The following is a 13,437-nucleotide window of genomic DNA, read 5'->3' as shown; positions in this document are numbered from 1 at the left end:
TGGAGCATGATTTCTAAGAGACCTGTAGATGGCCAAGTTCAAGCCACAAGACCATTGTTTTTAGTGTCCACTCTCAGACGGAGGAGAAAGGGGTGTTTACGGGCCACACTTGTGCTCAGCTGGCTGTTACTATTACCGTAGCTTGAGGTCTTGCATATTCATACTTGCTAGTCTCTTCCAAAGATGCCTCCTCGTCCTCACAGTACTGTAGCACAGCTTTAAGTAATCTCTTCTCCTCTACCACCCCCCACCTCTAGGAATTTTTGAGGCACGCTTTTTTTTTTTGAGTCTCCTTATCTTCTGCCAGGTTGTACTCTTCAGCCTCTCTCTTGCTATCATTAGACCTTCAGCGTTGTCTTGGGCAGACTCTCATACCCTGCTTTGCATCCTTTATCGGGGCCTAGTTCAGCCATCTACCCAGTCTGGAATCCTGCAGCCTCGGCTCCTTAGACACCTCCTTCCTTCTCATTTTTTATAGTTGTTCTTCCACCAAATCAAAACTTTTGTATTGTTTCACTTCCCCTGATAAGGCCTGGCCCCTTCACTATCTACAGGGTTGCCTCCCATTCTGTATCTTTCAACCAAAGTAATCTCTTTTGTTTTTTAACTTTTTATTGTAGTATAACTTACATTCAAATGAGTGGACATACATGTCTACAGCCAGTGAGTTTTTCACAGAGGTTTGCGTATGAGGCAAAAGAGGTTTTTAAAATACCAATATGAGCGTGGCACTAGATTTAATGACCTCCCTCTCAGGCTAAAATGTCAGACTCCTCAGACTGGGGTTCCAGAGTTTTCATGATCAGCACCCTTCTCGGTTCTCAGGCCCCATTCCCTGCCTGCCTGACCTTGTGTGCTCCCTGCGGTCCTGGCCAGACCCGAGTCTCTCCCATCTCCAGCTTGGATTTTTGGACACCTTCCCTCTCTCAGAGCATGGTTCTCTCTTCCTTCCCATTATTCCTCCACGCTGTGCCACTGTGCAGGCTTCACTGAAGGCTGCCAGAAAAGAAACTGAAATGGCAAATCACCCTAGAAAGTTGCACAAACACTTCGTGGTGTTTTCATAGCTGATGAAGACGTGGTGACCTCAGAGCTGTCAGCACGTTTGCGTCCTGCACACTGCTGACCGCCGAGCCACAGCTGTGCGACTCCTCCCTTGCAGAGCAACTGCCCCTATGGATCGGTTCCCCAGGCCTTAGATATCCCCTGCAAGGCCTGGAAGAGCGTTTCCAGAGCGTTTCCTTCCCAGGTCACTGAATTTTTGTACTTCCTCTTACTTACATCACTCTAATTTGTAATTACTGGGAACTTAGACTTTATTCTCTACTGATCCGTGAAAGTGATGCTAGGCTTCATGGCAGGGCACCCACGAGCTGCCCGTGCCACTCCCAGCTGGCTCCGACAGTCTCACAGCACACATCATTTCTGTGCTCCGTGGTGATTAAGGGATAAGGGATCCACTTAAATTACTGTAATTAGTACAGTTATGTAGCCGATCCAAGTTTCCTGTTACTCTCTTTTTGTTCTGGGTCTATAAACAACTTTGTTATTACGAGTTTTCCTTGATACATTTTAACTGTTTGTCACATTCTGACAGAGTGGTAATTGGAGGTTCTGGGTCCAGGTCCAAAGCACGTAGCAGGGCCTGCTTCCGGGCTTGCCGGTGAGAGTCTCGCCGTAGCGCATCCAGTTTTTCATTCACCTCCTGACCAGCTGGGCGCTCTGGATCCCTTCCATTTGGGCGTTCAGGTTTAGCTGGAAGGAAGAGTTCAGAACTATTTTGAAATAAACTAGGTCCTCCAGAAACTACAACATGCTATCTTTTTCAGCAGCGGTAGGATTCAGTTCTTCCAAGGTAGCAGAGATCACACTTTCTTAAGACCACAGACATTTCCTTCAGATCTGCTACCACCCGGGCCCACGTACCTGCAAATGGGCAGGGTGGGTTTGTCTTCCTGCTGACGGGGCGCTGGTGCTGGAGCAACAGGAAGATTCTTTCTCACTCCTCAGAAATACCTTTACTGGTGCCCTTGTGCCTGAAATTCTTTCTTAAGATAGGCAAGTTGTCATTGTCCGTTTTAGTCACCAGATAAGCGTTGACCGAAATCAATATACACAGCATACATTTATTATCAATATTATATCTTTTACTTGGTGATACCAGGAAGAGAAGATGGAAGGGAAATTGACTGTTTAATCAATTTGCCTGCAGTCGGCCCTGTTCACTTTCACCTCGTATGACTAAATAGAATTACTTCTGTTGTACCAGCTGGAATCTGTGCTTCGTTATGTAAAGTTTACCTCAACTCTAGTCCAACAAAGGTACTTCTTTCTTTCTTTCTTTTCTTTCTTTCTTTCTTTCTTTCTTTCTTTCTTTCTTTCTTTCTTTCTTTTTTAATTTGTTTTTCTACACTGCCATCTTGACTGGAACTTCCACTTTTTCTTGCAATTGACTATTTTTAGGTTGATTCTCCTACATTCCATACATCTGTGTTACACTGTGAGGCCTCATCATACTCCTCAGGTTTTATAAAGCCAGTGTGTGAAGGGACGGAGCTCTGTCTGTCCCTACAGATGAGAAACTCAGCAGACTTGGCTGGGAGAATTCTGCTCTGAGGCATTGGCTGGGCTTGTTCCATATTCCCCTCGTGGTGGAGCCACTGGGAAGGGCCTAACACCTAGACCGCCTGGGGCTGGTGGCCGACGCTGTCTCCTCTCAGACTGTCTGAGAGGTTGGCTTGGCTTCATGTTAGGGTGGCATCAGAGCAGTTGGACTTTTTACCCAGCAGCTTAGGAGGGAAAAGTGTCCCAAGTGATAAGAACTTGCTGGAGTCTTACGGCTTGGTCCCCCTCCCTGGCACTGCCTAATTTTTCCCCAGCTCTGCTGGTCAGAGGTCCTACGCACATCCATGGTGAGGGCATCAGAGACCACAGCTCTGATGGAGGGCGTGCCACCTCAGCCCGCCAAGTCTGCCCCCTGGTCACACATCACATACATTTCTCCCTCTCGTCTCCTCTCACGAAATCAGGCTGAGGCCGGGGGCCCAGGTCTTCTCTCAGTCGGGGCAGGTCCAGGTGAAGCTGCTCAGTGGTGGCCATTCAGGTGCAGCTCCTTACATGTCGGCAGAACTGAGGCCAAACCCGGTATCCGCACTTGGAGTCGGGTGATCCCAGTCAACACTCATATGTAATCTGGTAAAATTCTCTGTTCTATGAAAATGTTTTCAAACATTTCACAATTCAAAACCCACAACTAGCTCAAAAAAAACTTTTTTTTTTTTTTTTTTTTTTTTTAAGCACCTCTGGCATACCAATTGTGGTCTAAGTTTCAAATTTTTGAGAACCAAAAAATCGTAGGAATGAGAAGGAAACACTTTACACCGGCATTTTATAGAGCCCGTTACCTCGTCCCCGAGCCTGTGTGTGCAGGCCTCTCTCACTGCCCGGTTTGTTCCACGGTGCTCTTCAGAACCGGCTTCTGTTCCCGGCTTGCTTTGCTGCAACCCTTGGCAAGATGGTTTCTCCAAACTTCACTTTCATTCTATGTAAAATGGAGATAATGTGGCTCTTGGTAGTGTATTATTGGAAGTAAAAGAAGTAGCATGAAAATACACCGCGGAGTCTGGAATGAAATAAGTGCCTAATAGACCTGCTGCTTCCCTCTAGTCCTGTAACACACGCCAGCAGTCACGTCGCTCACAGCGTCTTCTAAGATTTTGTTTTTCCCTTAAAGTGGACATGAGTAGTACTTGGACACATTAATGAGTTTTGCCTAGTGCTTGGTAACATTTATCGAATACATCTGGGCCCTGTGAAGGTTTCTAATTTCCTTAAGAATCTGTTCCTAAGCCTCTATGACTTCTGCCGGACGGACTTGGTACGTGTATGTCACCAAATCCCTAAGTTTACTGAGCCTCGGTAGCAGGAGGTATGCCGTTCTGTGATAGAAATTACCGTGTTGCCATCTCCCAGATGAGACTCTCTTCCTGGTGAAAATGTGAACAGTCGTGGAAGGTAAACCAGCCAAAAGGAGGCTCTTCCTGTCCTTGTGGAAATGTAGGCAGCAGAGATATGACACGTTACCAATCCCCTGGGGTTCCGTCAGTCAAAAGTACTATGGAGCCTTGGGCAGGCGTTTTTTCTTCCCGCTCTTTATTCTGAAATAACTGTGGGTTCGTAGAAGTTGCAAAACACTTATTACAGAGCCATCTTGTGTATCGGTTACAGGTTTCTTCCCGTGTGACATCTTACTTTTAATTAATCCAATATTTCATATTCTTTTTTCTCCTCTGTGATCTTGGTAACTCCATTACTTCTCAAAACCTTATGTAGAAGCAAGACAAGCACACAGATTCAGCCCCTGTGGCCCGTGTGAGGCACGGTGGTGTTGGGAGGCGGTTTGTGTGAGCTCTTGGATGGTGTCTGGAGAAGGAGAGTTGGCTCCCCTGCTGGGTAGTCAGGGCCTCGGCAGTGCAGGGGATCCTCGTCCTCTCTGGGCGATGTGCTGCACGTTGGCAAGAAGCGTGAATGGGATGCGCCATCAGTTCCGGGGCAGGCGAGTGGCACGTTCTTCCAGAGGAACTTCCTGTCTTGTACTGTATTTGTTTTTCATGCTCTGGACCCTCTCAAACTGAGGGTGGGCTCTTATTCCCCCTCTGTCTGTGCACGGTTTCCCTCTGAGTGTTGGGTGTGGAGGGAGACCACTGCTTTCTTGACCCTGGACAGTTCGTCAGTGGGGGGAGGCTACTGTGGGGAGGGGCAGAGTACAGGGTGGGGGGGGTGGGGGGGTAAATGAATACCTGCCCCCAGGCCACCTGGGGCCTCCTCTTTGCCGGGCAGGGCCTTGGTTCAGCCTCCCTTCCTTGATGGACTTTTTGTAGGGAGGAGTTCAGCAAGGGGTGGGTTTCCTTTAATCCTTTAAAGGGGCTGATTTATACCTGTAAGGGCTAGAAACTTGGATAGTGGGTGTTCTGAATTGAGATGTGTTTGGCACAGAGCGGACATCTAGGGCACCACTCTTCGTTACATCATGCCCACTCCGAACAGCCCCTTTAGCATTTTGTTACTCTTTTGTAAGCAAATGTTTAAATAATCTGAATGGTCTTTTGCACTTAGCACCTGGCTGCCGTGGAAGAGAGAAAGATCAAGTCCCTGGTCGCCCTCCTGGTTGAGACACAGATGAAGAAACTGGAGATCAAACTGCGGCACTTCGAGGAGCTGGAGACGATCATGGACAGGGAAAAGGAGGCAGTAAGTCTCAGGGCGTCTCTGACCGTTGCACTCTGGCTGCCATTCATGAAATACAGGCTCGGGAAGATAGGGGGCGCCTGCTCTGTTGGTCTCTGTGGCTGCCTCCTGCCCCCCTTTTGCATTTGCTTTGCCCCTCAGAAGAATCGTCAGGCGGTGGTGGTAACTAAATGAACTTTCCTCACATTCTGAACCGTTATCCAAATACCGGCTTCTCAGACCTTCACTTTGCAGATCCGTGATGGCATCCAGTTCTCTCCTCTTAGACTTAATTTTGTACCTACTTGTTGTCTGGTTGAACAGGATTTTCTTGAGTTCTGTCTTCCATCTAAATATCAGGAAGAGGAGTTTCTCATGCTGAGTTAGGGGCTTCATTCTGTGATCCGTTTAACTAAGACCTTCTCAGACCCAGCCCCAACTCGTCCGTCCTTCTCTACTCTCTGGGGAAGGGGAAGGGGACCCCTTAAGAGAATTCTCTGAAGTGATACTTTTCCTATTTGGATGTGGCCCAAGCAGGACCAAGAGAATTATGAAGGCCAAAAATGAGGAAGGAAGTAAAAAACAAACAAACAAGCATTGCGGGGAAACATGTGGTATCTCAAGGGAAGTTTTGGAAAACAGAGATTAAGCTGTTCAGATAAATTTTTTAATGAGTTTACTAGAAAAGGAATTGGTGACTAAGTAAAAAGTAAAGGGCTAAATTTGAGGAGTTAAGACCATTTCTTTCTGATTATTTTCTTTTTTATCTACATATAAGGTGCTAGTGTCTCTAAGTGATAAAATCTTAAGATCAGAAGAGTTTTAATGTTAAGGATCTGTTTATATTTATTAAGCTATTTCTTAGTGGTCAGTCCAAGCAAGTCCTGGCAAATTCTTCATGATGAGAAGCCTGGCAACTTTCAGAACTTGGCCTAAGACTAGCCTGGCCACTTACCCAGGCACCCTGATCCTGCAGGGGCAGGGAGGGCACTCCAGTAACACTCCTGCCAACAGCCTGCACCATCACACCGCCGCTCCTGACCTTGGACACGTCCGTCCCTGGCATCATGGCCCTCCCCTCCCTCGGAAGTACACCAGCCATGCCCCGTCACGAGCACCTTCCTCATGGCCTGCTCTCTGTGCCACCTGTGTGCCCTGCCGTCAAGGCTCTTCCCCGTCTGCCTCCCTCCTCTGTCCCTCTGCTCTGCACCTGGGAATGACATGCCTTCACCACTTGCTGCCATGGCAGCCCAACAGAGCCCTCACTGTATTGTAACTACTAATTCCTGTGGCCACCCCCCCAACCCCCAGACGAGAGCAGAAACTTGCAGAGCAGAATTAATCAAGCGTCTTTGCAAACACAGAACTGGCACATCATTAGGCCCCCGTTTAACTGTTGAGTGAATGTAGGCCAGTGTCAGAGCCAGAAGATGGAAAAAGGGAAAAGTCCCCTTAGAGACCCTAATTTAGTTGAGTGGAGAAGACAGTCAAGAAAACAGATGACAGTGCACTGTGCTCAGCTCCTGTGGAGCAGGAGGGAGGATGGCCTGGAAGACGGGGGGAGGGAGAGGGGATTGGGGAGAGCTTCCTAGAGGTGAGCTGGAGCTCTGAAGGAGGTTTGTGTTACACGTCTAACCCCAGGAAGCTGCCCTCTGTCATTTCTTAGGTTTGTGCAGGGGACTTGGGGTGGCAGGGCTCTAATACAGTGGGCGATGGTGGGGTAGTTCCCCCTGGTAGCCAGATGGCTTGCTGTCGTTCGTGAAGGAGAACTGGCGTGCGGGCCTGGGAGACTGGCGTGACCCTGACCGGGCACTCACGGAACTGTAGATAGGCAGGGGATCTGTTCTCAGTTCTAGGTCTCTCTCCCTTCAGAGGGTGAGCCTGCGGATCGCCCAGTCTTTTTCATTCTTCGGTGGGGCTGTCACCTGGAGCAGTGGAGCCCCAGCCCCTTCCCAGTTCCCTCACTGGTGCCCAGGCACCCAGGGGCAGTGTGGGGTGGCTCCACTTCTCTTGACCCTTCAGTATTTGCCTTGTGCTGTGGGTTTTGAAAAATAACTTACCTCAGATTCTGTAACTCCATTGTGTTTTTCTTACTTGAGCCTTTTTTTGTGCTAAATTCAAATCAGAGCACAAGAAACATTTTGCAGGGCAGGCTAATAAAACAGCACATTCTCTAGACTTTCCTTGCCGTACAGGGTTGCCCTGCCCAAATTCCTTGGTGGTTGGCCTGCCTTTTCTCAGTCAGCCTTTGGGGTGGGAGCATTCTCGGTGCGGGAAGGTCCCTAGCTGTAGCCACTGGGTGTTGGTAGTACGTCTGTATTAGCTATTTCTGTGCAGAAGCTGCCCCAAAACCTAGGGACTGAAAACAGGAAACACCTCACGTGGTTTCTGAGGGTCGGCATTCTGGAGCAGCTTAGCTGGGCGGCTCAGGCTCAGCGTCTGAAGTTACCTTCCAGTTCAGCTGGGGCAGGAGGGTGCGCCATTAAGCATAATTATGTGGCTGCTGGCAGGAGGCTTCAGTTCTTGCCACGTGAGCCTTTTCCTAGTGCTGCTTTTTTTAAAAGATTTTATTTATTTTTAGAGAGCCAGCGAATGGAGGGGGGAAAAGAGGGAAGAAAAACATCGATTGGTTGCCTCTGGCACACGCCCTGATCTGGGACCAATCAAACCTGCGACCTTTGGCTTAAGTGTCATTTATTCATTTACTTATTTTGGAATTACAGTTGACATTCAATATGATATTGGTTTCAAGTTTGCAGCATAAAGGTTAGATGTGTGTAACTTACAAAGTGATTCCCTCCCCCCAAGTGTAGTTACCCACCTGGCATCATACAGCGTCACTGGAGTATTACTGACTTACATCATGGTGTCTTTTTTGTTTAAGATTTTTAGAGACAGGGGGAGGGAGAAAGAGAAGGGAGAGAAACATCGATGTGCAAGCGAAATATCTATCGGTTGTCTAGCATAGGCCCCAACCAGGGACCCTGCAAACCCAGGCATGTACCCTGACCTGGAATTGAGTCAACAACCTCTTAACATCCAACCCACTGAGCTACACCAGTCAGGGCTCATGGTGTCCTTATAACATAAACTTGGAAGTCACATCCCTCCACTTGGTCACACAGACCAGCCCTGGGTCCAGGTCAGGGTAGACAGGCTTCAGAGAGAAGGTGTAAATATGAGGAGATTGTTGGGGGCCAGCTTGGGGGCTCACTTTCTCAACCAAAAAGAATCCCATGAACTTCACAGTGTCTCTTGTTCGTTTCATGCACAATTGTTTTATAACCTACTTTTTTCCACTCTAGCACTAGTGTCCCTTCCTTCCCGGGGGGCAAGCAAAGCCAGGGCTGCTTCTCTGCTGGTGGTTTGTGCATAGGACTGTTAGGAAGATTGAGTGAGAGAAGTGTGGAATGTGCTGGGCCGGTGGCTGGAGCACATACGTGTTTGGTAACTGTTTATATAGCCCCTTTATGCAAACCAGTAAGCAACCGCTGTATAGTAAATTCTCAATATTTATAAGCCTTCCTTGGCTTTATGAACATTTATTGGACCAGTCGCTGTGCTAAACCACTTTGTTTGGGTTTTCTCATTTTATCTCTCAAACAGCATATGAGAAGGCCATCAGCAAGAAAATACAGATTGCATTAAATGTCTGAGGACAAGAATCCAGCAGTGATACTGGGTGGGAGTGTAAGGCCATTTCTTTGTTAACCTTCTCATAGGCAGAGGGGCTAGATGGAGCTCGGACAGGCTGCATTCTACACCTCAGATGACACTTAGGGGACCAGGTCTTAAACCTCTTTGTGCAGCTCTGTGTTTTTAGCCAGAACACTGTGATTTATAAAGAAATGAGCCATTCTTACCCCACTTTAACCTAGAGACTCTGAGATATGCAGGGTTTTAGCATTCCTGGATTATGAGTCAAGAAGGTTGAAACCAGAGAGTGATCGAGCAAGCTGGGAAGCAAGCCTTCTCACCCAGTCGAAGCTCCCTGCCCACCTCCTGCGTCAGGAGGGGGCATGTCTGCCTGTCTTCACCTGAGCAGCAGCTTCAGGGTGTGCTCTTTGGAATTAAATAGTTGCTTTTGTTTATATAACATTAGATTTGAAACATCTTAGACTTCACGAGTTAGGTATGTCTTTAGAATTAATATTCCTCAGAATGAAATACGAAGTTTCTTTTTTTCTAATGGCTTGAAATGACATTTTCTAATGGCTTGAAATGACATGTTCTCTTAAGTGTGTTTAGTGTTTAGTAGATAGCGTGAGTGCGTGAAACTTTGAAATCTTGAAGATACCGCAAGTACGGCTGTAAGGAGAGTTCAGTGGCAATTACAGCCCCCTTACAGAGCACTCCTGTTGGAGGAAGGCAGTGATGGGACCTGCAGGGTCTGTCTGGGAAGTGACATGATAAATAGGATTGACTCCAGTTCAAGTGACACTGCTGAGCAGGCACTGGGTTTGCAACTTGGAGGGGCCGCCCGCTGAGCAGCCTTCCCTGCAGGCCGATCGCATCGGTCAGGAGAGCAACTCTAGGAGAGAAGCGGAGGGCCCGGGCCCTGCTGAAAGCGTTCTTGTTTGGATTAAAAACAATGGTGTTAAAGTCCATGAGAATGGATCTGTGAGCTGATCTAGTTTATAGCTTCTGGACTGAGTGCCTACTCAGTCTCTGAAGGTCATTGGCTGTGTATACTTTCAGAAAAGAGACATTGTCGGAAACTCAAAGCTGTGAGAAACCCGGACCCCATCTTTAAGGAGGTTAGAGGGTGGGTGGGACCAGACACTCGGAGGCCATAGAGCTGTGCGAGGAGAGGAGGCCGTGGTTGGCTGTGGTCATCAAGGCCAGCGCCCGGGCAGAGGGGGCACTGATCTGAGCTATAACAAAGGCCCAGGTCTAGAAATGTGGAGAGTTTCGGCGTGATTGCTGAGGAGACTGAAGGGCCTGCCTGACCAGAGCTGATGGTGTTCACACCGTAGGTGACGGGTTAAACCCATTTCTCATTTGGCAAATATTTATTGAGCACCTACTTCGTCTGTCTAAACCTGTAGGTACCGGGAAGACAATAGTGACTAAAACCCAACAAAACTCGGCCTCGGTAGAAATGAAGTGGTTAATGATGTTAGGTGTTACATGTTGTGTGTGTGTGTGTGTGCATACATGTGTGAGGTCTGTCCAGAAAGTACCCAGCCACGTGCTGTGAAAAAGAGACATTTATTGAAGAAGACACATAGAACAGTGACGCCCCAGCCCCCTTCACAGTGGGCACCTCGGGACCTCACACAGTTCTCCCAATCACCGTCAGCTACCCCATCGTATTTTCCTGACTCTCATCAAAGGTTGAAATCTCTTCCCTTTCAAAGGTGATTTTAGTTTGGGGAAAAGCCAGAAGTCTCAGAATGCCAAATCTGGGTTGTAGGGGGGCTGAGTCACCTGGGTGATTTGATGTTTCACCAAAAAACCACAAGATGTGATGCATGAACAGGTGTGTTGTCGTGATGAAGCTGCCAATCACCACTCTCCCGTAGCTGCAGCCTCCTGAATCATCTGAATAGTTTCCACCGAAGAATGTTCAAACTTAATGCAAAATTGGATGCAGATTTGATGCTCTACTTGCTTACTCATTTCGGATGCGACAGCCACGAGGTACCCATGCTCACTCAACAGCATCTACCACCCCCACTGACTAGTACAGTGAAGTCGTCATTGTTCACATATGCGCATTGCAGTCCGCTCTCCTTGGCTGCCAGGTTACGTCAAGTCATGCAGACCATTCTCATATTAGTTGTGGCTGGGCTGTTTCCAGACAAACCTGGTACTCTGTGTGTCTGTACATACTTGTTTGTTACAGGCTGGGGAGGGGAGGTTGGAGGAGGGAAGGGACGGATTCCAGTTTTAAAGGTTGGCAGTGGAGTGGGCCTATTTAGAAACTGACAGTTGGGCTGGCGCTTCTGAGCGTGAGCAGCAGCCTGCACAGGGCCTCTGAAGCAGGAGGTGACTGATGTGGGGAACTGAGGAGGTGGGTGGGCCGCAGCAGAGCTGGAGGAGGTGAAAGGACTGAGTCCGAGATAATGGTGGCCAAATCCCAGCGGTTCATGTGAGCCATCCCGAGGCCTTCCAGTTTCCTTGGATTTGAATGTGGAGTAATTGTGGGCCTGGTTCATGCATTTGGTAAAAATGTGGACTGAGTGCAGAAGGCTGGCCTGGTCTTCCGTGCTCTTCAGCAGGGGTCAGGCCACCTGCTGTGTTGTAGAAAATAAATCACACGGAGTGGCACGGTTGGAAAAGGGAGAGGTGAGGGGCTGTTGAGGTAACCCACATGCTTGTTCTAGGTACTGCAGCCCTGAGGGAAGAGAAAGTGGTCAAGTTCTGGATAGATTTTAAAGTTACCGCTAACAGGATATCGTCATATGTAGGACGTAGGGTTAGAAGAGTTTGTTGTACTTGTGACAAATTCACGAAGAAAGAGCAAGGATCCAAAAAGTGAGTTTCATTCTGCCGCAGGAGAATTGTGTTTAACTCTGTTTCTGCGTATTTGTAGCAACTCATCTCTGCTGCTTGTCATGTCACTGACTCTGTTGTCAGGCACGCACCATTACGTAATGGGCAGTGCTGTCCGAGATTAAAGAAGCTGTACCCAGGAGTAGGTTTGGTTTGGAATCAAAGAAAGTGCACGGCTTCGGGGAGCAAGCACACTGCGACAAGGACAGTGACCCCTCACAGCAGTGGTGTTGCTCCCCTTTGGGTTTCTGCCCCCAGAGCACACGTGGAAGCAGCAGGACAGGTGATCTTGTCCCCGCAGGTATGAGAAGGAGTGGGTCTGTCTCTTCGGGACTTGGTGGCTCTTAGTGGAGGTCTGGTCACCGACACCAAACATTCCAACAGAAGGTGTGATTACTTCCCTTCTGAGGCCAAGTCTGGAGGCCTCCAGCCTCAGCTGATAGTTCCATCTTGACAGTGTGGATGGAATTGGTGGTCCCCACCTTCTTTTCTCCTGTCAGCCTTCCACACTGCTTTATGCAGATGAAGTTGGGAGAGAGCTTTGTGTGAACTTCAGCTGCACTTGCAGCTGTGTCTGTGTTTGGTGTCTCCATGCAGAGAAGTGCTCTGTTGAAATCAGTTCCGCTGGGGCTCCCTGTGTGGGAGTGAGGGGGGGCGGGAGCAGGGTTTTGAATGCCGTGGGCGGATGTGTCTCCGAGCAGGGCCACAGGCAGCTCTGTGTACAGCCAGTCCCGAGAGCCAGCTTGCAGCCGTGAAAGAGCGTGAACAGATTCATTCACACCCGATTTGGGGGAGTAATTTGTTCAGTTTGGATGTTAGGACTTCATCCATAGTCCTAGGAAGTGGAAAGGGGAGAGAAGAAATTGAGATGTCTGTGGCATATAACTTGGGCAGCCTTTAGCATTTTGTTTTTTGGTGACAAAAATAGTGTATACGATCAAAAGTGTTTTTCAAGTAATAAAGACATGAATAAATTAGAAGGTCTCTCCTACCTTTAATTTTATTCCTAGGAGTAATTACTGTTGATAATCTGTCTTCTAGAACATTTTCTGTGTGTATATGTTTATAGGTGGACGCAAATTTTTTTTAATATAATTGGGATTATGTTATAAATATTGTTGCAACTTGCTCTTTTTAATTTCACTCAGTGTATCTTAGAAATGACTGTACATCAAAAAATAATACTTTAGTGACTGTCCTTACACACACATTCAGTTTTCTAGGACGGAGTTTCAGATAGAGGATCGCTAGGTCATTGGTTAAGCACATTGAAAATTTTCTCAGTACTAGAATGCTTTGTCAAAAATTCCCAGTTCCCATTCTTTCTGATTGCCACAAAAGTGGATGCAACCTACAGCTGGGTTCAGCAATGGTGAGGTGTCCACACAAGACCAGTATCTTTATTGTGTGGCACCAGGGCGTGTCCATAACTCACCTGCACTGGCCCCAGAGCAGAGCTGGCCCTCCTGGAGCTGGCTGGTGTCGCTCTCATCTCGGGGGGGGGGGGGGGGGGGGGGCAGTTTGCCTCACGTTGGAGCTTAAGCTTAAACCAGGTTCTCTTTTTGGGAGGGGAGTATTTAATCACTCATCCATTTTAATTCTAATTACTTTCTTTTAATTACTTTCTGTTATTTGAAATGACAAAAGAATCTCATAAACCAGTAGTATAATTGGGGTTAGTTCATTTGTAGGCAAGCAAAATTAGACAATATT

At 47.9% G+C, this 13,437-nt stretch overlaps 1 protein-coding gene across 1 annotated transcript in view; it reads left to right on the top strand.

The window, feature by feature from the left end:
• Positions 1–13,437, top strand: part of SMARCC1 (SWI/SNF related BAF chromatin remodeling complex subunit C1) — a 112,150-nt gene that overhangs the window by 78,285 nt on the left and 20,428 nt on the right. Inside the window, exon 25 of the mRNA XM_053929345.1 lies at positions 5,116–5,250. Within this exon, the coding sequence (XP_053785320.1) occupies positions 5,116–5,250 (135 nt within the window). The remainder of the gene's footprint in view (positions 1–5,115; positions 5,251–13,437) is intronic.

The sequence above is a fragment of the Desmodus rotundus genome, chromosome 8, assembly GCF_022682495.2.
Source record: "Desmodus rotundus isolate HL8 chromosome 8, HLdesRot8A.1, whole genome shotgun sequence".
NCBI classification, from domain to species: Eukaryota; Metazoa; Chordata; class Mammalia; order Chiroptera; family Phyllostomidae; genus Desmodus; species Desmodus rotundus.
The sequence above is the reverse complement of the archived record's forward strand: the minus strand, read 5'-3'. Positions and strand labels throughout refer to the sequence as shown.